This window comes from Epinephelus moara, chromosome 20, assembly GCF_006386435.1.
Source record: "Epinephelus moara isolate mb chromosome 20, YSFRI_EMoa_1.0, whole genome shotgun sequence".
In the NCBI taxonomy this organism is placed as follows: Eukaryota; Metazoa; Chordata; class Actinopteri; order Perciformes; family Serranidae; genus Epinephelus; species Epinephelus moara.
Window position 1 is genome coordinate 10,766,663 of NC_065525.1, and position 23,220 is coordinate 10,789,882.

Sequence of the window (23,220 nt, forward strand, 5' to 3'; positions counted from 1 at the left end):
CGTTGATTGGTCAATAGCGGACATACTCTTGCTCAGGGCAGAGTTGTGGCTGGTTTTTGAAGCTTATGTCATACTGTAGAGAGATTTACATATATTAGTAAAGTGTAACTATAAAATGAAAGGATGTTCTGCTGCCTCTCGCAGCATGTGGGTCCTAGAGAAAAACAGCTTAATTTACTGGGCCGACTGCCGGCAACTTCTTAGGTGGAGTTTTTACTTGTAATGTTACTCAATGCATGAGTTGATGGCGTGAATCTATCAGCACATCTTAAATTTCAATATGACAACTTTGACCATTCCATTAGCTTTTATTGTCTCTCTTGGATGATACAGACTTTTAGTAATGAGTGGATCTTCAAGTGTTGTTCCTGTGGACTACAGCAAGGCTAAATCCCTGTGCTCTCCTGAGAGGGACTAAATGCACAAACCCACTATTTTTACATACCCGATTGAGAGAGACTCTCACTCTTACCTGTTTTATTGTGTTCTGAAAATGTTGGCGTGTGTCACTGGTGATGAGGAAATACAATGAGTGCTGGATGGAACAACCCCGGACAACAACACTGAAAAGTACTGTTTGCAGTGGAAATGCTAAATGGACTTAGGGTCTGGGTACCATGTCTGAAGGGTTACTTTTACTTTCAAAGGTACTAAACCAAAAGAGTTTGGTGGAAACGGGCTGAGTAGAGACTTCATTCTCTGTTCAGGTCACCATTACTACACTACGTCTTGCCATATTAGCGTTCAGAAAATTGCCCAAAAAACCTTTATATTAGATTTATAAAACTCTAACTAAGCCATAAATGTGTGACAGTGAGCCAGCAACATATTTTATTGTTTACACCTGCGCTTTTCCTTCTGTGACATGTCAAATTTCCTTTGTTAATAGGCCTATGCGCCCACCAATTTATACCTTGAAACATCTGACTATATATAGTAATAGAAAGCATCCCTCCTTGATTGGGTATACTTTAACAATTACACTGTTTGTACTGAGGTAAAAATAATTATCAACACCTGTCACACTATGCTGGCAGAGGTAAAGAGGCTGCAGCGATCACTGCGGCACTGATGAAGGATGAGGATACTTTAAGACTGAAGAAACACTGACTGTCTTTTGTTTGCAGTAGCATTCTCTACAGTGGGACTGTAAGATTCAGTGCTTTCAGGGAATCTGTTGTAATGCCAATGCCATATACAACACTTATCTGGAATGATGTTGGCTTGGGGAGCAATGACTTTCACTGTTTAAAACACAGATAAATAGTGGATCCAAAGTAATACAGCAATAATTTATCATCACTTACTGTATGCACTGACTAATGCTGTTATGTAATAGTTATACTAGGTGTGAAAGCCCCCCTAGACTGCACAGAAACATTCTTATAATATATTCAGGATATTCAGGCATTGTAACATGTTAACTCTTCTATTTATGCACCAATTCAATCCCAAACAGAAAACTGCTTATTAGAAATGGTTACAAAACACAGCAATGCCCCACTGAGAGTTGCAGGGTGGTAATTGCATTTTTTGGATTGCATTTCGAAAAAGCACCTACTGTGGGTTTCCACAATATCTGCATCTCATAAGGTGCAACAACAAAGAATGGAAATCAAAAAATCAAAAAGCTTGTAAAAACCACTGAATAGACACTCAGAGTTGACCTAAATAATCTCCTGGCCAGCTCAGATGTTCCAGATTCTAAATATGAGCAAGCTTGTGCAGCAGGAAAAGCTTTTTTTTCCCCAAAATGCAAAGCATTTGCTAGAAATGGTTTCCACATTGAAACTGTTGGCAGCAGGCAATTAGCTGTGGGTAATACATAGTTAGGGCACATGGTCAGCAAACCTCCTTTCCCCCAGCATGTAAATGCTGTGAAAGTGCTTATTTCAAACTCGTATAAGAGACGTCAATAAATTTACTAGATAAGAATAATTAAACTTACCATAATATCAGTACCCTACTACAGCCATTAATGCTATGATGTAATAGACTAGCATGTTTTAGTGATGTTACGTAACACTATTAGCCTGTTTTAATGATGTGCTTCAGCGTTATCATGGAGGGATTCACAACCTCAAGAACTACAGGTCCTTGAAGGCTCACAACAATCTTACATTGTTTGGACAACGCATGAGATCCTTTTTGTTTAACCAGAAACAGCCTCATAATTGCCATCACCAAACCCACCAGACTTTATTTAGATAAACTGTCATTTTAGCTTGTACGAAGCCCACATATTTTTACACCTAAGTGATTAAAATTAAGGGTTTATTTTATTCAAACTAGAGCTGGTGATTGTTAAAACAGTGGAGAGATGAAGATTGTCTCTGTGAGTTTTATTTTATCAACTTTGAATGCAGAGCGTTTTATGATGATAAAATTACTGTTTACTATTTAAATAGAGTCTGGTGGGTTTTATGATAGCAATTTGGGGACTGTTTCTGGTTAAACAAAAACGATCTTATTTAACAAAAAGGTCTAAATCTATAGGGATCCTTTTAATAATCTTATCAGACACTTGAATACAAATCTGAGCCTGTCAGTGGCAAAAACCAGCACTTTAAGTGGAAGTAAATCAACAGTGCAAACATGCCCTGATTGTTTACATTAAAGGCTGGCTGCAGACGAATTTCAAAAAATGTTCCCATCAGTCACTTAGACACAAAAACATTGGAAAATACATTCCAGGTTGAAAAGTGCCCTTAAGTCTGGATTTTTAGGTTTATGTGACACATAGAAAACCACACAGCAGCTCTTCAGCATAGTTAATGCTTTGTTTTGTGGAGGTTCCCATAAATACCGACTGCATCTATCCCATATGCATAATCGTGCTTCATTGATCACTATTTTCCAGCGGTCCTGTCACTCAAACAGCAGGAAGCCTTTAGTTTTTGCTCTGCTAATTTGCTGCAGTAAGATACTGCTGATGAGTAAAGATCTTGTTAGCCCAAACACTGCATGCTTCCATAATAAATAAATGTTTTAACACTGAGGGAGCAGCAAGCCTTTATTGTGAAACAAGAATAGAAAGGGATGACACTGCTAGTCAGGTTAGTTTTTAGAATTTTAGCATCTGTTCCAACATAGTGAGTTTGTCACTTTGACATGGGTGTCTCTGTATGGTGTAAGACAATACAGATCCTATCTACTGTACATATATACATCCACTGATGCAAGTCTTTGAACACTTTCCTGTTAGAGGCTTGCTTTTGTACTTTGTACCCATCTCCTGAATGACCCTGGAGTAACTTTGCTACAAACTTTAGAAAACTTCCACTATAGGAAGCTTGGGCATTTAAAGACAGAGGGTGTCACAGGCTCCAGACAGACGCACCATTATGTATTTATCCATCACCACGTCCATCTGCATCAGTCTGTAAAGAAGGAGATGGAAAGGAGAAATGCAAAGAGCGAAGAAGAAAAGGAAAGAGAGGTGAAAAGACAGACATCTTAAGGAAAAGATCTGGAGATGAAATAAAAGGGAGAGACATCAAAAAGAAAATAAGATGTGGAGAAAGAGAGACAAAAAGAAATAAAAACTAGGACAAAAAAAGTATCATTGTCATGTCAAGACAGTCGCCTGGACAGGGATTGATGATGCAATAACAGGATGTCATCATGTCGTTGGCATTAAGTGCTGCACTGAGACGTCAGACAACTTCTATTTACATATCAAGAGCCAGATTTTCTCTCTATCTTCTCTCTCCTCCAACAGTCTCCTGCCATTTCATCCCTTTTTTCTCCCTCTGTCTTTTCCTCTTTTTATGTATCTTCTTTCTGCCAATTCTCCCTCTCTCTCGCTGTTACTCCGTCTCTCTCTCTCTGTTACTCAGCCAGTTAATTGGTGCTTATGAATTAATGAATGCAGATCGATTGAGGCCGGACACGATGTGCAGCCCTATTATCATTGGTAACTTGGTAATTTTAAGGGTGTAGTTGACAATGTGTGTGAGTGATTGAGGGAGAGGGTGGCAGGCAACCACACACAGGCACAACCAACATGTTCTTTATTCATACAGGTGTGTGTGTGTGTGTGTGTGTGTGTGTGTGTGTGTGTGTGAGAGAGATAGAGAGAGACAGAGAGACAGAGAGAGAGTTTGTGTGTGTGTGCTGACCGCAGTCTCATCCTTCCAAAGCCACTGTCACAGTTTTATTAGAGCTATACATCACTGGCACACACCACACACTGACCCTGTGTGTGTGTGTATGTGTGTGTGTGTGTATTCGTGTGAGCGAGAGAGAAAGAGATGGTAAGAGAAGATGGAAAGAGAGATTTGAATCCCCCTTTAACTTTCACTGTTTTCTGCAAATCTTCAGCTAATTGTACATGTTGACTATAATGTAATTTTTGGCTTTTTTTCTCCACATCACTCAGATGTGAGTTAAAGCTGCCATATTGCCAGTAAAGGCATCTGCAGTATTATGGAATCTAATCTGGAGATGCCAAGTTATAAATGTTTTGATCACAGCAATAATTACAAAGCAGCAGCTTTGACTCTAAAGAATGACTTGTGTGCTATTCTACTTTTGTTTTTGTTTTTTTAAAAAAAGACTGGACTTTGGTGTGATGCCTTATTAAGGACCTGATCCACCTGCTCCCTGCACAAAATATAACAGGGCAGCTTAGCAGGATGTTCTTTATATGATACATAAAGTCCTGACTCGCTTCTTACAGTAAAGCCAGAATTCACAAGCGCTGCTGTGGCTCTGTCTGTTAACAGTCCCACTGTGCTTTAACAGAGCCAACATGGCAAAAAGCCATTACTTAACTTATAAATGGACCAAGCAATGTAACAGATTCCAGGTCTGACTGGCGCTTATGTAAGCAAGACAACAAGGGAGTGTGTTTAAATAATTGACCAGAAGAAATAGAGATTGTTTGTGTATATGTGTGTGTTATGTGTATGGAGGGAAACAGTATGAGGGTTTGGGCAAGGGGTGAAGGTTTGTAAGTGTGAGTTCCGCATGACTGACTTGGGCGAATGCTTTGGTAGGTGAGACAATGTATTTTGTCTGCACAGTTTGTGTGTGTGCTTGTGTGTGTGTATCTGAGGGTAACAGAGTGATGTAGTGATGCTGGCTTTTCTTTGTCTGCCATCTCTGTCTCTGTTTGGAAGCATTACATGCACACTGGACAGGAACCATGTCTCCCCCTCCCTCTCCCTGTCTCCCTCTTCTGTCTGCCTTTCTCTTCCTCTTGTTTAATCCCCACTCCTTTTGCTCTTCTATCTATCTATCTATCTATCTATCTATCTATCTATCTATCTATCTATCTATCTATCTTATTGATGATCAAATAAGGCAAATAAGATGACTGTCACCAGTGGCAGTGGCCGATGTTTTTGTTGTTGTGTCATCAATTTTGCACATCATGGAATCCTGTAGACAATAGAAAACAAATTTGGGACAAAAAGGACAAAAAGGACAAAAGGACGCAGTTAACTCACTATCCACGTATCAGGGCATGCACCCTATTTTTTCCATTATAATGCTACATTGTGAACAACAAATCTATGTTGAAATCAAAGACTGTATAACAAAGATGGACGACATCACTGCTCCCCAAAAGGGAAGCCAAAACATCTCAATCTGGTGTCTGGCTGCAGCCCCCCACTTCCATGTTAGCAGATGTGAAATGGGCCAAACTGAAACATCCAAAGTATATGTCAAAGATGGTTTCTGTCATTTTAGATAGTTCTTATCACACTGATGTATGTTTAAGTTAACATCTTTACACGTGAACATCAATTAGTTACTTCTTTATAGCATTAGTTATTCAATGTCATGACTGACAACTGTGTTTGCCAATCTGTGTGCTCATGATCAATGGCACTGCTTGTGATTGGTCGGACAGTTGTATGGGCGGGGAACTGCTACTGCAGAGACTGCTACTGCACAGATTTTGGCTCCAAATAATGACACCAGCTCAAGATGTTGGCGGCAATATCTGGGATATATTGACTTAATTTTTGCACAGTGAGTGGAGTTAGATATGCGTTGACCATCTTGATATACAGCCATTGATTGAAATTGGAGGGTGGAAAGCTGGATAACATTAGCAGTTAGCTGCTAGCAGCCAGTGGCTGAAACTAACAGCTACTGGAGTTTGCATTGAGTTACATTAGGGTGAGTTAAAGCTCTATCCAGTAAAAATAAGAATGGGGAAGATAAATCACACCGTTACAGTCATGTTGAAAGGTAATCTTCTCAAATGTAGTAGTTGGTGAGAATATTGAATATATTCAATATATATAATATTGAAAATTACAGATATGTAGTGAAAAGACCATTGAAGCAGTGATTTAATTTTTTGATGTGAAAGAAGGTAATAGGTTGTTTCATGTTTTTGTATGATTGAATTTGTGCTCACAAAAAGATAGTGTAATGAAGGGCTGAATGACTTCAAAAGAGTTGAGTTGTTTTTTGATACACTGATGTTTCCCCCTTCAACAAAAAACCATCCATATTGGCCATCATCCAAACAAACCATTTCTCAATCAGCGCATCCCTATCTATCTATCTATCTATCTATCTATCTATCTATCTATCTATCTATCTATCTATCTATCTTCTTTCCCCCTCCTCTTCTCCTTTCCTGTCTATTTGACATTATGATCTGGAGGTTAATGAGGCTAACTTGGTTGCATCTCTTTACACACATTGTTCTTCTTAATGTCCGTTATCTGTATTGTGAGAATATTGTGCTCAGCTTGACATTTTGGGTGGGGGAGGAAGTACTTGATATTTTTAGACTGGCCTCCTTCAAGTCTTTCTGCTTGATTTGTTACTAGAAAGACGTGGATGGTAAATAAAAGAAGAAGTTTGTCTCCACATTTATGTATGAAATTAGACATGCTGAGAATCGTTTCAAACACACCACAAGTCCCCCCTTCATCTCTCCATCACACTTGCTACATTGCCCCTGAAAAGCCTCCACAAAAAGTGTGTCATTTGTTTTAATTGCGTACTTGTTTCCTTCACTCACCTTTGGAGTGTTAGCTGGAGCAGTGTCAGTTATTGATGATGGCTGCACAGCAGGACGAGATCCAAATCTCATGTCTTGAATTTGTTAAAGTGATTTGTGCTCATCTTCTTCACTGATTGAAGATTCTCATAAACAGTGTAATATTTGTAATCAATCAAGAAGGATCCTAATTAAGCAGTTTTTTTACTGTAAGATGCGTTCACTAGTTATTGCAGTTAAAACTGTTACACTCTGCTGGTGTAAACTAGTCACGTGGTGGTATTGCCGGTTTTAATGGTATCATTATCCTCTAAATTGCCCAGGGAAATTATATCCAAAAATGTCAATATCGTGCAGCCCTGCGAAAACAGGTGATAAACCAATTTATTTAAACCAGTTATTTATGCTGCAACTGATTCATCAATTAGATTGTCCACACATTGGCATGTTCAGGGAAAATATTCCTTCAGTCTAGTTCCTTAAAGGGATAGTTTGGATTTATGGAAGTGGAGCTGTATGTTGTATTGTATTACATACAGTAGAAGTCTGTTGGCACACCCCCAGTTTGGAGAAGCAGGAATGCAGACACGGAAACTTAGCAATGTACTGCTGTGGAGGGGTCAACAACAAAACATACTCTAGCCACCTAAATGAGTTCCACCTAAAAAAAAAAAAAATCTATTAACAGTGCAAGTGTATGCAATATTTACCTTTCCACCAGGTGGCCCCCTCTGACGGGGAAGCCAATAATGACTTTAGTTCCCCATCCATGCCTTTGTCAAAGACACCAGACTCCATTGACAGAAACAGTGACTTTGGCTCACAGAACACGGAAGCTGCTGGTCTACAGCTGTTTCGATTGGTCAGTTAGTTTGTGTTATTGTGTTACTTTGTGGAATCTGAACTAACCCTTTTAAACGCCACACAATAGCACAAACTAACTGATTTAGGCAGCATTAGACAGCAGCTCTTTTGGTGTTAAATCACTGTTTTTCTCAATAGAGTCTGGCTTTGAAGAGAGCAATATAATAGCCTCAGTTCCCCATCAGAAATCACAACATTAAGTTAAAGGGCCAGTGTGTAAAATGGGTTGAAAACAGTGACATCAGTGGTCAAATTCTAGATTGCAGGGCTCACTTGCTCACCCCTCCCGTCGGGTAAATGACGGTGGCCTCGTAGGGACAAAAAGCCTTGCTAACGAGTTTTTCAGGAGTAGGTCTATCTAGCGACGAGGTGAATATTTATTTAGAAATCTAAACCATGTTACGATATTGTAATGAATCCCTCACGAGCAGGAGACCAGAGTAGCGTTCGGGAAAAAGGCCAGTTTATTTGAGCACTCCAAAAACTCCGGTAACACTCCAGGGGGTAAAAGACTCCGTCCCAAACTCACATATACTCGTTTACCATACCGAGTGGGGACCCCCTCCCCTCTCTGCTCCACCAATCTCCAGCCCACACACTGACTGACAGTGTAGCCGGTAAACAGAGCTCAGCTGTTTATTTAGCCTAGAAATATCTCCAGACTATAGTAGCTGCAATGGACGACTGAACGCGATTTTCTTGTAGCGGACACAGATTCAGAGCCATACCTGTTTGAACCGGAGCATACAGATGAGGAACTCCATGTGTTTGATGCTGAGCGGGCGAGAAGAGAGGCTGAATGCACAGAATGGGATTCGGTGCTACTGCTACCATCGTTGGGGAGATATATCATCAGGAGGAAAAGCGCCGCAGAGAGTGCATCACAAGGAGTGAAGTTGCGTCTTCTTTTCCTCGCAGATGACGGTTCGGGTTCATTCTCTCCTGTTGCGTGGTAAGTGTGGTCCATTCGCAAACTTTATAACTAAAAAAACTTTTCACTACTCTCTATCGACGAACTACTAACACTCTCTGCTGTTTCCTCCTCCTTCTTCCTTCCTTCCGCTGTCTTCGTTGGTTTATTTATACACGCGAAACGCGTTCTCTGGCTGGCTGGATTGTCCGCTCGGTCTGCCGTACATACATGGCGGCGCAAGATGGCGACCTCTCTAAAGCAAGGCCCTTGCTATATATATATATATAAAAGCATAATTATAAGGCTACGAAAACCAAACAAATTTTATTTTATAGCGATTATACACTTATATAAACATATTAATGGGTAGAATATTCAGATTCAGATTCAGATTGACAATAAACCATGCCAAATATTACACACTGGCCCTTTAAAGCAGTGAAAATATTTTGAATATCGTGTATAAGTAAAATGATACAGATTTTTTTTCTTTAGTTGGGATTTCTTTTGTAGGATATGAAAATAGGTTTTGCTGCTAAACCTCTCCACAGCAGTACATTGCTTTGTTTCTGTGTTAGACTCCAGCCTCCCTCTCCAAACTGCGGGTGTGCCAGTAACATCTACTGTATGTTATACACTGACTATGGATAAGTACCTCATACAACCGCACTTCAAAAGATCTGAACTATGCCTTTAAATTTGCAATAAAGCTGCTACAAGTACAGTTTGAAACTTGCTGACTTTGGTGACCTCTCCTTGTCCACGAGAAGTGTTTTATGTCACTGTTTTAAAGACTGTGACCAGTTGCCGGCTCCAAACTGCATAGAAAGGGACCAATATGGAGCAGAGGAGGGAGTAAAAAACTGTCAACTGAAGAGTGGAAGTTGAATAAACATGCACAAGGAGGAGAGTTATTTTCCCCCACAGTACAAGATGTGTTCAGCAGGAGCCAAGTTCATGTCAGACAGCCAAAACAATGTTCTCTCATCGTATACTGAGTGATGCCTCCCTGGCCTCATGTTAGTCTCAGTTGTTTACGGTGCATAAACTACACAGTGTACATGAATAGTGGGTAAATAATAATAATAAGCACAACCTCTTTTATTAAATTTGTTGCAGCCTTAACTAACTTCATTTTCACCACAGTGATATGTGAATTTTGCCATGACCTGCACTGTTTCAACCCTGATAATTTAAAAAAATTGTTTAAGTACAGTCTAAGTGTTTTCATCAAATTCACAGACTGGCTGTTCACACACACACACACACACACACACACACACACGCACACACACACATACAGTCAGAATCGCTATGTTCAGTTTGCTATTAAGAGGAGTGCTGGGCCAAGAGAGCTCTTGACTCTGACAGGCTCTCCATCTCTGCACACACACACACACACACACACACACACACACACACACACACACACACACACACACACACACACACACACACGTATTCCCTCTCTCTCCTGACCATCAGGGTAGAATGAGGTGGATAAGTGTATAATTATGGGATGTTTATGACTGTGTTTCATCACTTAGCAACAGTTTTACAATTACTTACTTCTAGGTGGTAGAGAAATATTTTGACATATTTGGAGCTCAGATGTGAGTTTCTGTGGAATCATGAAACTTGAAAGCTCTGCATGCTGCTTAAATAATGTGAAGAAACAAATGCACTGCTAACATACACTGGGTGAAGTCTTTAATGAAATAATAAGACACTACTGCAGTAAGAAAAAAGGACAAGAAGTGTTAAAAAAACACTTTGCTGTGAGGCAGACCTCTGAGTGGTGGTTAGAGACAATTCACTCCAAAATCAAAATCATGTTTTTGTTCTTACCTGTAGTACTATTTATAAATCTAGATTGGTTTGGTGTGGCTTGCTAAGTGTTGGAGTTATCAGCTGTAAAGGTGTCTACCTTCTCTCCAAAGCTCCTTTTCCACTGCACAAAAAACCCACCAACACCCGCTAACATCTGGCTTTTTAATGGAATGGGAAAGTTGACTCTGCAGCAGACATGGGTATTTGATGGAAACATAACAGCCTGATGAATGTACTCCTTTACCAGCGAGATGCAATGATGCGTTACCACGAAATACTGTGTGTCTCCGCTTAAGCAAGACTCAAATATCATTCCAAATTAGTCTGCAGTTTGAAAAAGAGACTGAATGACTAAGAGATATAAAAACGAAGAAACCACCATAAAGTTTTCCTGTGTGTAAAAAAGCCTGCGTACACACGCTGGAAAAGGGGTATAATATAATGGAACTAGATGGCACATGGGTTGTGGTGCTGAGAGTGCCATAAAGATTTATTAAAAAACAACAACTTTACAGCAATGTCTCTTTCCAGAAATCATCACTGGATCACTCAAGATAATCTACACATCTAACACCACTGAGCTAGCTAATGTTAAAGCTTGTGCGCTGCGAGGGTCCTAAGGACAGAGGGATGTCTTATGCTGAAAAGCCCTGTGAGGCAAATTGTGATTTGTGATATTGGGCTTTAAAGTTGAATTGAATTGAATCCATCAGTAGATGAATGCTTCCTTCTGTGATGTGGTTGGTGGGTGTAGTTTGGTAGACAGAAAATAGTTCCTACATGAAACTGCTCCCAACAAGGTCTGTGAATTATCTTTAATAACTTGGTCATGAGATGTGGAAATAGACATTGCTGTTGTTTTGCAAATGTATTTGTTTTTTGGCGCTTTAAGTACCACAAGCCGAGTGACATCTAGTTACATTTTATTGGGCAGACACCTCTACCAACGATATCTCCAACACTTGGCAGCTCATACCAAAACAATCTTGATTGACAAAAAGCCCCACAGGTAAGAAGAAAAATATGTTTTTATGATTTGGGGGAACTTTCCCTTTAAGGTGGATGTCAGCATGGTACATTAGGGTTTGTAATGGTTGTGTCTTTGTACAGGAGATGGACATTTTCTGTGCCATCGTGACAAAAAAGTGGTGGGAGGATTATGGACACCTGTTGGTATTGCTAATGCAATCCATCCTTCCATGTGAGCAATTCAATGCAATGAGACCGCCTCCTCAGGAGGAATGACAGCATCAGTTGTTTCGGTTCAGTTGCCCAGAATTAACATATGTTTTGCATTTAAGTGACAAAGCCTTCTAGAGGCCGTAGTGATTATGATGGGAGCGAAGGAAGGAAGTCATGTCGTAGTATTATAGAGTATAGGGAGGAGGTCAGTGTGGATGACCTTGTCGACAAAACACCAGACTTACAGGAGACCACTGTTTGCTTGTTTGCACTGTTTGATTATTATTGTTTTGTTGTTGTTCCCTAAACAAAACCAAGCATTGTTGTAACATAATGTCTAATTGCAAGTTCTACAGCTACCTGCTGTTAACTTAAAGATTTTTTCAACAAAGTTACTGGTGCGTGCTTTTCTAGTCTTCCGACAACTCAATGTCACATTCAATCGTGTACACACACATTCACACACTGGTAGCCAACGCTACCATACAAGGTGCCACCTGCTACTCAGTTACCATTCCCTCGCACTCACATACCGATGGAACAGCCATCAGGAACAATTGGAGGTTCAGTATCTTGCCCAAGGATACTTCGACATGTGGGCTGGAGGAGCGGGAGATCGAACCACTGATCTTTGCATTGGTGGACAACCCCTACCACTGAGCCAAAGCCGCCCTCTATATAATAATTTATATCTATGCACTTATTTCTTAAATTTTGGTTGACAAAGTTAGGATAGCCTTGTTTAAGCCCAGCCTGATGTTATCTTTTTAATTTAACACTAATACACTACTGGTACTTGGTATTGGCTGATGCCCTAACCCTAACCCTAACCCTAACCCTATCTCCAAACCCTAACTCTCTCCCAAACTCAACCAAGTCATTACAGAGTGGTGCAGGAATGAGTCCTAAAACCCAGAATTTAGATTTTCAGCATTCCTAGTTCCCTTGTTTTGAACTCAATAGGCTTTTTGGATGAGTTTTTGTTTAAATGTTCTATGACATAGAATACTTAAAATAAATGCCCAACAAGTGACTAAATGAGACTACAGAAAAACATCACACCAAACATGGCTTTACCACCTTGTTTTGGTTCTCATGTTATGTCAAGCAACTGTAATGTAGATAGTTTAAAGCCAAACGTTAGCTTTTTACGTCTGTCGATTGCATGTGGGTTTAAGAAATAATTAAAGTGGTGTTACATTGTGAAGATTATCTTGCTGAAAAAATGTGCAAATATCATGAACTTTTGTTTGTCCCAGAGGTTATTTTCTGCAATAATCTGAAACCCAATGAAAAAATCCCATTGGCTTTTTGATGACGAAACCAGGGCGACGGTAACATCTGCATCAGCCTACAGAAAAACGTTTTCCCTGCAGCACCCTGTTGTACCTAAACCTAACCAAACTTTAACCACAGCACTGTCACACCATATTTATCAATTGTGATTTATACTGATTTTGGAGGGCAAAGCCAGATTATGTCGTCTTGCGGGGCATCAGATCAGAACTTTTGCAGACATAACATTCGTCAAATCAGTGATCCTTCATAAATAGTTCATACTTTTTGGCAGTCTTAAACCAGAAATACCATTTATCACATTTACAGAGGAATTAGAATATGAGCCTCAATTTACAAAGCAGGATGACATAACTGACCAAAAAACGTTTTTCATATTCTCCCCCTCCTGAAGCTAAATCAGTCATCACATAGTCACAGTCTTGTAGCATACAACCACTGCAGGAGAAGACAAACCCCGTGTTGTTCCACCTTTCTTATCAAGGTACAGCGAGTTTGCTCGCAGGAAGCCGAGTAATCTCACAGGTTTTATAAAGTGTGATCCTGCATAAACAGACATTTCTGCAAAATTCATTTCAGTTTGTTTTAGCACTGCATGGGTGCCAGGGGTAGCATAAAACCATTTCTTAGTGAAGCATACGGGGGAAGCAAATCCAGGGAATGCTTGTATTTCTGCTGTTGCTCAAAAGAGAAGTGATGAAAGCCGTCGTCTGGTGTGTATGTTGGCTGGCCTGGGAAAGGGAGGGGACACATCGCTGACAGTTACTTCTCTTTGTAAGAAGAAGATGTTATTCCCCATTGAAACATTTGTTGAGTCAGAAACAGTGTGGGTCTGTTGTGTCTTTGTGTGTGAATGTCTTTCTAAGTCACTGTTAAATCTGCTCCAAGTGGTAACTGAAAAAAGGGAAGAACACATGATATATCTATTGATAATGACTGCACAGTAAAAAGCTGCTCCATGCAAATATTATATCCCATTGTATTATCATAAACCACATGCATTCTGCGCATACTTGCTAATGAAATTTTGTTTTTTTTAAATCCTGCAGCTCAACAAGAAAGTCTAAAAATATGTCCCTGTTGAGTGTCTGTCTCTTTTATCCTCTTTTCATTCTATAAACTGTCTGTCCTCTCCCGTCTCCTACAGGTGAGCCTGATGCACAACGGCTGGCCGGTGATTTCAGCGTTTGCTGGCGACCAGGATGTGACGCGTGAGGCGGCCAGTAATGGGGTTCTGATTCAGATGGAGAAGGGAGACCGGGCCTACCTCAAACTGGAGAGAGGAAACCTAATGGGAGGATGGAAATACTCCACCTTCTCCGGCTTCCTGGTGTTCCCCATGTAGAGGAAGAGCGAGAGGAAGAGGAGGAGCAGGGGGTGGAAACAAAGGAGGAGGAGCTGGTGGAAGATGGAAAGTGTGATGATGACGACAGGGGAAAAGGCAGTCGGAGGAAGAAGAGGGGTGTGGGAAAGAGAAAAGGACGCGGATAAGATGGTGGAAAAGAAGAAAAAGAAGAGGGAACGTAACAACGGACTCTGTTCGGGATGCTGCAGAGGGAGGAAGGAAGAGGAAGGATGGGGGATGTTAGAGAGGTGTACAAGCATGACATAGAACGATTATACAATGGTAAAATGAGAGAAGAAATACGAAGCCGGTACATGAAAGTGTATGGCCAGCTTCTTCACTTCCCTTCCTCCTTTCACCCATCCTTTCATCCACCCTTTCCTCCCTCTGTTTTCTCTGTGGCTTGACTGCAGCTTTGGACAGCCAAAACTTTTTTTATTCTCAGCTGAAAGACGCAATTGATCATTTATATGTTCCAGAGTGTTCTAAAGCCCGAGTGTAAAGCCCCCTTTCCCTCCTCCACATTCATTCATTCATGACCTCTATTAACATAAGCTTTGAAGAATGTTTCTTGAAGAACTGCTCCCCTCCCATTTACTGTGGCTTTATTTGTAGTTTTTTTTTCCATGCTTGACATCAACTGCACTGATTTTGGATCAGCCTCTATCCCAAAGCCAAACCAGAATTTTTATAGGGGAAATACTCAACTCTGATCACAAAATCAGGTGCTTGGGACACATTTGCATTCCCTGTAAAGCTGTGTTTTATAGTTCTCATAATAATTACTGGCTTTTAGGAAACTCTGATACCAAGACAGTTTGTTATTGTCCGGTGTCGAAGTCCTCCACCACACAACCCATGTGCGGTACAAAAAGTACAACCCAGCCTCACTCCCAACTTGTCAAATTCCAGTCAGTGGCCTGTTGGCATCAGACACCGACCCACAGAGGCACCCTTGAGCATGAAGACTATGAGACGCCCCAGGTGGCATAAGTTTCTGATGCTCTGGGCAACTGCCATAGTATAAAGTAGGAGAGAGTCAACGTAGGGCAGGTGGGAGTGGATGGGTCAAACAAACTTGGGACTTTCAATCAGGAGCCAGCTATCTTTGTCCCACGTGAAACGAAAAGTCAAATTTAGGGGCACACGTTAAATGGTCCTGCAATGCAATTATTCACATTCACATTTTAACTGTATCGTAAACTATATGTAGTTTACTTTATATTAACATTTGACTGTTTTAATTATTGAAATATTTAGCATGACAGATACTTGTGGTCCGTGGGATGTGAGGATTCTTAAAATAACAACTGTACAGATGTGAAGCCTCGACTATATCTGACAGATCTTTGATTAAACCTGTTGTTTTGGGTTTTTTTCCTCTGAAAATATTAACCTTATAGTCAGACACAATTTATTTAGCCTCTGTAGTTAAGGCAACAGCAAACTGATATGATGCTGATTTACATGAGAATTCATGTAAAATGGAGGTTGAACCATGAACATAAATTAAAGAGCGCCTGTAAAGCATTTTAATAAATTAATCTATCATAATTAAAACAATTGGGGACTGAGAACAAACTGATATAGGATACTGATAATATTTTAATGATTGTAATGTGTGTAAGTAATGCCCAATTTATTGAGTTATAGTCCTGTCCTTATTTGCAAACATTTCTGTTTTTGAACGTGTGTAGCCTGTTATATAGAGATATATTAATACATTTTTGTTCAGTCACAAAAAAGTCTATACATGGGATTTATTTCTTGTTATCTTCAGGAACAGATGAGTAAGCACTATTCATCAACTTATATGACATGAATATGACAGCAGCGTTAGTTCAACGTTTCCATGGCAACGAGTACAACAGTCTGCGAAGGTTGTCTATCAGCCGCTTGCAGCCTCTGTTCACGCAGACTTTACGTGACGACAGTAAATACGTCACACTATGTACAGCTGAAGTCCGTGAGGGCTCAGTCTGCAAGTCCAGAGGGTGGATATTTAGATTCAGCCTCCGACTTGACCGCAGCTTGTTGTCACCGCCTCCTACTACAGCTGCCTGCTCCCGTCCACTTTCCAGGTGATGCGCAGTTCATCTCTAAAGGGCCCACTGATAAGCGTAGATGATGCGATCATTGCGGTTAACTAATCGCTCACTCTGGACTTTCCTCCTCTCACTCACATTAGCCTACACTGGCGGACTCCTTGTTTGACAACATAAAAAAAAAAAAAAAAAAATGAGAGTAGTTATAAAATATACTTGCACTGACTCTCCAGCATTTTTTCAACCTACATTATAAGTTTATTTTGAAAAAGACTGTATGCATTTAGCTAGCAGCTACTCCTACTGCAAAACTGATGCAGGAGGGGTACCTAGTTGGTCATATTTTGGTGTGACGTGCCACTGATCAAACTTCAGTATTTGATGAGCTGGGAGTAAGAATGCGTTGAAATGTAGCACTCTCTACCATACTCCAGGCAGCAGTTATGCTTCTGTACAAAGTGTAATCACTAAAACAAACGAGTAGTATAGAAACTAAAGGAGACAGGAGGAGACAGAGTTGGTGTCTGCCATCTAGAACACTGATACTCAACTTATAGGGATCTTGTGGGCCAGATCTGGTCTGCGATAGGATTCCGACTGGCCCACCTACCATTTTCTTATTCACAATGAAAATAAACTGATAATTTTTTGTACTTTGAATGTAAATAAGGTACCAGAGTACATGAAAAAAGCATCAAAGTAGAGCTTGTTTATCAAAAAGTGACTGGGGTGGTTGCCGTGGACCCCCCAACAGAGGTTTCTGCTAAGCCCCAAATGTCCTGAAATCCTAGAGGCGCCCCTTCATACACCTGACCTGCACAAGGCTGCTTCCACTGGATTTGCCTCTCGGCAAGGATGAGTGAGGACATCAAAAGTTGAGAGACTGGAGACAGGCAATTCATTTATTATATATATATATATATATGTATACTGATAAACATTATTAATGTTTGTTTCTTAGCTGCCTTTGGGCATCTGTGATTTTGCAAAAGTGTCCCCTGCGCAAAGCAAGTTGAGTATCCCTGATTAATATGCTGCAAGCACAATCTTTCCAAAAACATTACAGAAAAATGCAATTTTACATTTCTCTACTGAAAATGTATGGAGCAAAAGTATGACGTATATGTACAGGTTACAATAACAGGAATTTCAGGTAAACTGTTAAATGTAGACGTAATAAAACCCCTATCTCCAGCCGTGTACGCAATACTTAACTCTCTTGTGACTATATCAAGTGAACCTAAGTTTGCTAACGATACAAGTCACACTGAAAGTATTGCTGTACCTTGCTCCTTCAGTGTTTTTGTCATCTCTCTGGTAGCCACGCAAACATTCGAACCACCCCCCCCCCCCCCATCCTGTCCCACCATCCTCTGTCCACACCTTCATCTCCCCCTCCCTCAGTCTGTTTCTCTCCCTCCATCACCGCTGCTGTTTCTCAGATTTGTAGCCCTCCCTCTCTAGGATCCTCTTCTCTCTTCAACTATGCTGTTTACCCACAAGTGCAGATTTCTCTCTCTTCTTTTTTTGTATACTTCTGTTATCCCCTCACTCACCTCTCTCTCTTCCTTCCCTCAATGCTCCATCTCCCTCTCCTTCCTCATGTCTGTACTTTATCTGCTGCTGTACTCGTTTGCCTCCCAGCACGGATCCTTCCTTGCTTTTCTTCAATGTTGGACTTTGGACACTGAAACCAACTTACAACCACGAACTCTATAATATATATATATATACATATATATGTATATGTACATACATATATACATATATATAAATTTACACAGTATATATACAAATGGATATATAAATATATCGAAATCTAAGCCACCATTTCTATTCTACTGGTATTATGATGATAATAATGATAATACTAATACTGAAAACTGAATCTGGTTGATGACTATAATATCTGTATTTCCGTACTTCAGTGTTATATAAAAGAAAAAAATATTCTAAGAGAAACTTACTAGTGATTGTGTGTGGAAATCTGAGGCTGCCGTTCTGCTCTTCTGATTAAAAACATGCTTCTTGTTTTTGTTTTGGGTCAAACCAAGTTGTGGCGAAAAAGCTGAGACTACTACTTATATAAAAAAAACGTACTGCTAAAAAAGGTATTTTATTTATTATTATTATGATTATGATTATGATTATGATGATTATTATTATTATTATTATTATTATTATTATTATTATCAATCAAATCAATTTATCTACTGTTTTCTTATTTATTTGCTCTGATGAAATCAATAAAATTTAAATGGTACTTTTATTTTTCTTAAACCTCCTTTAAGCCTGGCCTGGCAGTTTATTTTGTGGAAGCTGGCATAACTTCTGAAAGCAAACAGAAGCACACACAGCCCCAGGTGTGTTGGTGTGTGTAATGGTGGGTGGTGTTCGCTATATGTGTCTCTCTTGTTATTGTCTCCTCTATACTATAATCTCTTCTGTTTCTCTTTATCTTATTCTCCCTAAATCTAATCGATTAGGGCTCCTTGTTTCTTTGCCTCCCCTGTCCCTTTTTCTCTCTCTTTCCTCCTTTTCCATTTGTTTATGTTTTATTTCCTTTGGATGCTTATCCTCCCTCCCTCCCTCTCTCTCTCTCTCTCTCTCTCTCTCTCTCTCCACTCTGTTGGTTTTTAAGGTTTTGTGGTTCGTTTCTCTCCAGACTCTAATGAGTTCCAGGGGGAAAATTAGAGCTGGAATAACAAGCAAACATCAACATCATCTCCCCTCTTCTTCCAGATCCCTCCTTCCTCCTGCTCACACTCTCTTCTTCTCCTCTTCTTCTTTTTCCCCCTTCATCTGACATTTCTTCTCTTTATGTTTCGCTTTCCCGCCGCTTGATTCTCCTTCCTGTCCGTCCTCTTTTGCACATCTTCCTCTCTCCAACATCCCTCTGCTGTCTGTGTCTGACTTGCTGTCCTCTCCCCCTCTGTTCAGACCAGTCTCAGTGGCACTTCCTTTCTTCTACATTCCCTTTTTCTCTCAGCTTTCTGTTGTCACATTTTTTTTTTTTCTCTTTTAGTTCAATTTAACTGCCAAATACTGTATTGGCATAAATATAAGACAGCATTTTTACTCTTAATTATGGTGGAAAAAACTGGAGTCATCTTACTTCCCAGGAGTAGCTTTCAACAAAAACACAAAGAGGTGTCTCTCTTTGTGTTTTTGTATCTCGCAGTCTCTGTCACTGTTTTTATATCTCACTGTCTCTGTCACTGTAGCGGGCATCCCACCAACTGTTCTGCACTTAGGGGGACGAAGGCATCAGGTACCTGTGACAGCCCCAACCACGGAAATGGTTGGCCAAGTGTCCCTCAGACAGGCCGCAAGGTGCGTTTCAAGTATTGATGATAAGTGTGTCCTGCATATTAGTTCTTGCAGCTAGCTGTGTTCTCCATCGACACACGAGCCGAGTGATCCACCGCTAAGAGTTGTCACGGTCTGGTTTTACTTCAGGAGGCTGTGATTCGCAGACTCTAACTCCTCCAAACTAAACAACAAAATATGTTTGCATAGAGACGTTACCTTCTAAAAGCACACGTACATGTTTTTTTCTGCTGTTTTATGTTTGATGTTTGTTTCGGCTTAGGCAAGTAAAACTACTTGGTTTAAGTGGAGAAAGAGTTTTAACATCCTCGGAGGTAATGAGAAGATCAGTAACATAAAAATGAAGCTACAGCCAGCAGCCCTGCTCAATCGGCTGAAGAAAATGTTGGCTTACGTTTCATACATATCCTATCCGCATTTCTAAAGTGACATAAGGAGCTGACTTCAGCCACTACCCTACTCCACAACAATGAACATGAAACACCAATATAAAGGTTTTTTTTTTTTTCCATTTTTAGTGGACACCTTCTGCAACCCAACCTGTCTGAGGTGGATTTCCCCCAGGAGAAAGTTTTATAAACTTAACAGCTAAACTGACCATTTCAGATTATTTTGAAACAAAAATCTTAAGGGGGGTTCTAAAAGTTTTGATGACTGAGTGCCAGCATATGACTTTTTCATGACATACTAACACATTACAAAAACTCTTAACAATCAACAGTGATATAGCCTATGTAACACTCATATTACATTATAGTTTACTAATTTTTAATATATGTAAAATAATGAAATAGAGACAGAACAGTGTTTGCTAATGATTAGTGATGCGTGGTTGCCTTTTGTAGCAAAGCAAATTTTTTCTTTAAATTTTTTATCATTTCATTGGTGAGGAAATCTGCTCCTATAAATTTCGGCAACAAAGTGAATAAGGGTATTTTCTAAAATGTCAAACTATTCTTGTAAATTAAAGGGGCTCTAATGAATCTTTAACAAATCATATTTCCAGTGAAAGCATTTTCACTAGAGGAAATTAAAGATTTACGTGACATTTGACATATTTGCTAGATAAATGATTTCAGTGACCAATCAAACTGTTGGCTGGTTTTATGTTGATAAACTAATTGATTTAATAAGTAATTGTTTCAACTCTAAATAAGCAAAAAGAAAATTGTAAGACACTTTTGTGAAACTCAACTGTGTATTTCAAGGACAGCTGAAGGTTTGTCAATACATGAAGACGCTGGCTGATGCTGATATCTGAGCAAGTATATATCTGTCTGTCCATCTGTCTGTCCGTATGTGTGTCCGTCCTATTCTCATGAACGTGATATCGCAAGAACACCTTGAGGGAATTTGACACAAACCTCCAGTTGAAGTGAAGAATAAATTGATTAGAATTTGGTGCTTGTAGGTCAAAGGTCAAGGTCAGTGTGATCTCACAAAGGCACAGATTTTATGCCTCCACACCGGCAACACCTGTGACATAATGGCAAAATATTTACAGGTTGTCCACCCATCTGTCCATCCCTCCTTCCCTCCGTCCATCCCTCTTTCTCATTCTCATGAGCACCATATCTCAAAATAGCTAACGCTAATAAGATAGAATGTTGAAACGATGATATCTTATATCTAAAAAGCCAAAGGTCAACTTACTGTGACATCATCATGTTCTGCATAAAATAATTTTTTGCCCAGTAATCAAAAGCACATCTCGGGAACAGAAGGGTAGACATTTGGTCAGATACCGAATTGGTAAAACTGTAATAGAAACTTGACTGGTACGCGAACGCATACAACTGCAGTATACCCATTACCTCCGGCTGGTAATTCTAGTTATCATTAGACCTTCCTGGTAAATAATGTTGTTTAGCTATTTTTATTGATGATTGATCGTCATTACGTACATTTGGTTACTCACATGTGGCAACTTTAATGCCTTTCATTGTGTGCCTGTTTGCGTCACATGAAATCAGGACAGTAATAGCTTGCCGACAGATAAGAGACATTAGGAATGAGAATGAGCATAAAAATAGGCTTATCTGTTGTTTGTTTTATTGTGTCATAGTGGAATAAAACCCACCCATGCATCTGATAGCCTGACAAAAAGATGATGATGTGGAAATTTCTTTGCTTTCTCTCGACTACTTTGTCATTAGATGTTGGCTCACAGGAGCACAGGAGCCCTCTTCTATGCACAAATAAGAAAACAGCAGAGCAGAAGTGCAGTCATGTTTTATTTCATTTCAGTGAAGCTGTAACAATTTGACTGTCACCCTCGTGTCAGCAGCATTACAGTATACCAAATTAATCAGTCCTGTGCACATTATACCCTCTTTTTATTGACTGGGAAGGAAAAAGACCACCTTCACTGTCACATGAATATGAATAGTTCCATTCATAAAACCATCTTTACACGTACAAACAGCCTCTGTTGGTGCCGTCCAGTGGAGTAAGTTCACGGACTTTGCTTAGTGAATTATCTTACTACTTATTGTCCATGTACATCACACAAGATGTAGAATACAGCAAGCAATGACTAGTCAGGGTACAACGTGCAGTCTGCCAGGTCTCTCAGCCAAGTTGCAGTAAAAACGCTGATCACCTAATTTGACACAGCGACCATTTCAAAATACAAAAATGCCATGTAGTCTTGTCCTAGCATTGTCCTGTTGAATTTATTTACTACATTTATTTCATTGACATATACCAGTAACTTCAAAGCTGCTTTATACACCATATCTGCCTTCTCTTATCTGCAGTCTTTCTTATTTTCAAAATATCCAACAAGTGCTGCATAAAGAAGGGGGATTATGGTGTTTTATAATCAAGCTATTTCATATTCATGCCAGAAGAGTAATTTTCTCACGACATGTGTTTTAATCATATTTTTCTGTTTCTTTGAAATTATTTTTTATAAATCTGTTAACTCATTCGCAGCATTTCCTGCATTTACGCCAGTTTGAGTGTATGTGTGTATGATGGAATGTGCGTGTGTGAGAGAGACAGAGGTAGAGAGAGTATGTGTACTTGTGGGTGTGTGTGTTCATTTCCCTCACAGCAGCAGGTCCAGAGGCCTTGTCCTCCAGCAGTAATCTGATTGTGGCAGAGCGAAGGAGACATAATTGTCTGCAGCAGGTCACCGCATAGCAAACAAAGTGTGTGTGTGTGTGTGTGTGTGTGTGTGCGCGCTCTTCTCTTCTCTCCTCTTCTCTTTCTCTTTGCTTCTCTCCTCCCCTTGCTCCTGCCTCTCCTTTCCTCTCTCCTGTCTCCCTCACCTCTCCTGCCTCCTCTCTTCCTCTCTAACCTCTCCCCTCTCCTTTCCTCTGTCCTCCCATCTCCCCTCTCCTCTCAATGTCAAGAGAAAGCTGACAGTTGGGTCTGATGCAGCATTATATTTTCAGCTCTATGGAAATGTGCTCACACTTATTTACAGTTGCCAAGAACA

The 23,220-nt window shown here is 40.0% G+C and overlaps 1 protein-coding gene across 1 annotated transcript in view; it reads left to right on the forward strand.

Moving 5' to 3' along the window:
- cbln1 (cerebellin 1 precursor) overlaps positions 1-18,628 on the forward strand; it is a 31,850-nt gene extending 13,222 nt beyond the window's left edge. The window contains exon 3 of the mRNA XM_050074266.1: positions 14,203-18,628. Coding sequence (XP_049930223.1) covers positions 14,203-14,400 — 198 coding nt within the window. The 3' untranslated portion in view covers positions 14,401-18,628. The remainder of the gene's footprint in view (positions 1-14,202) is intronic.
- The last annotated feature ends 4,592 nt before the right edge of the window (positions 18,629-23,220 follow it).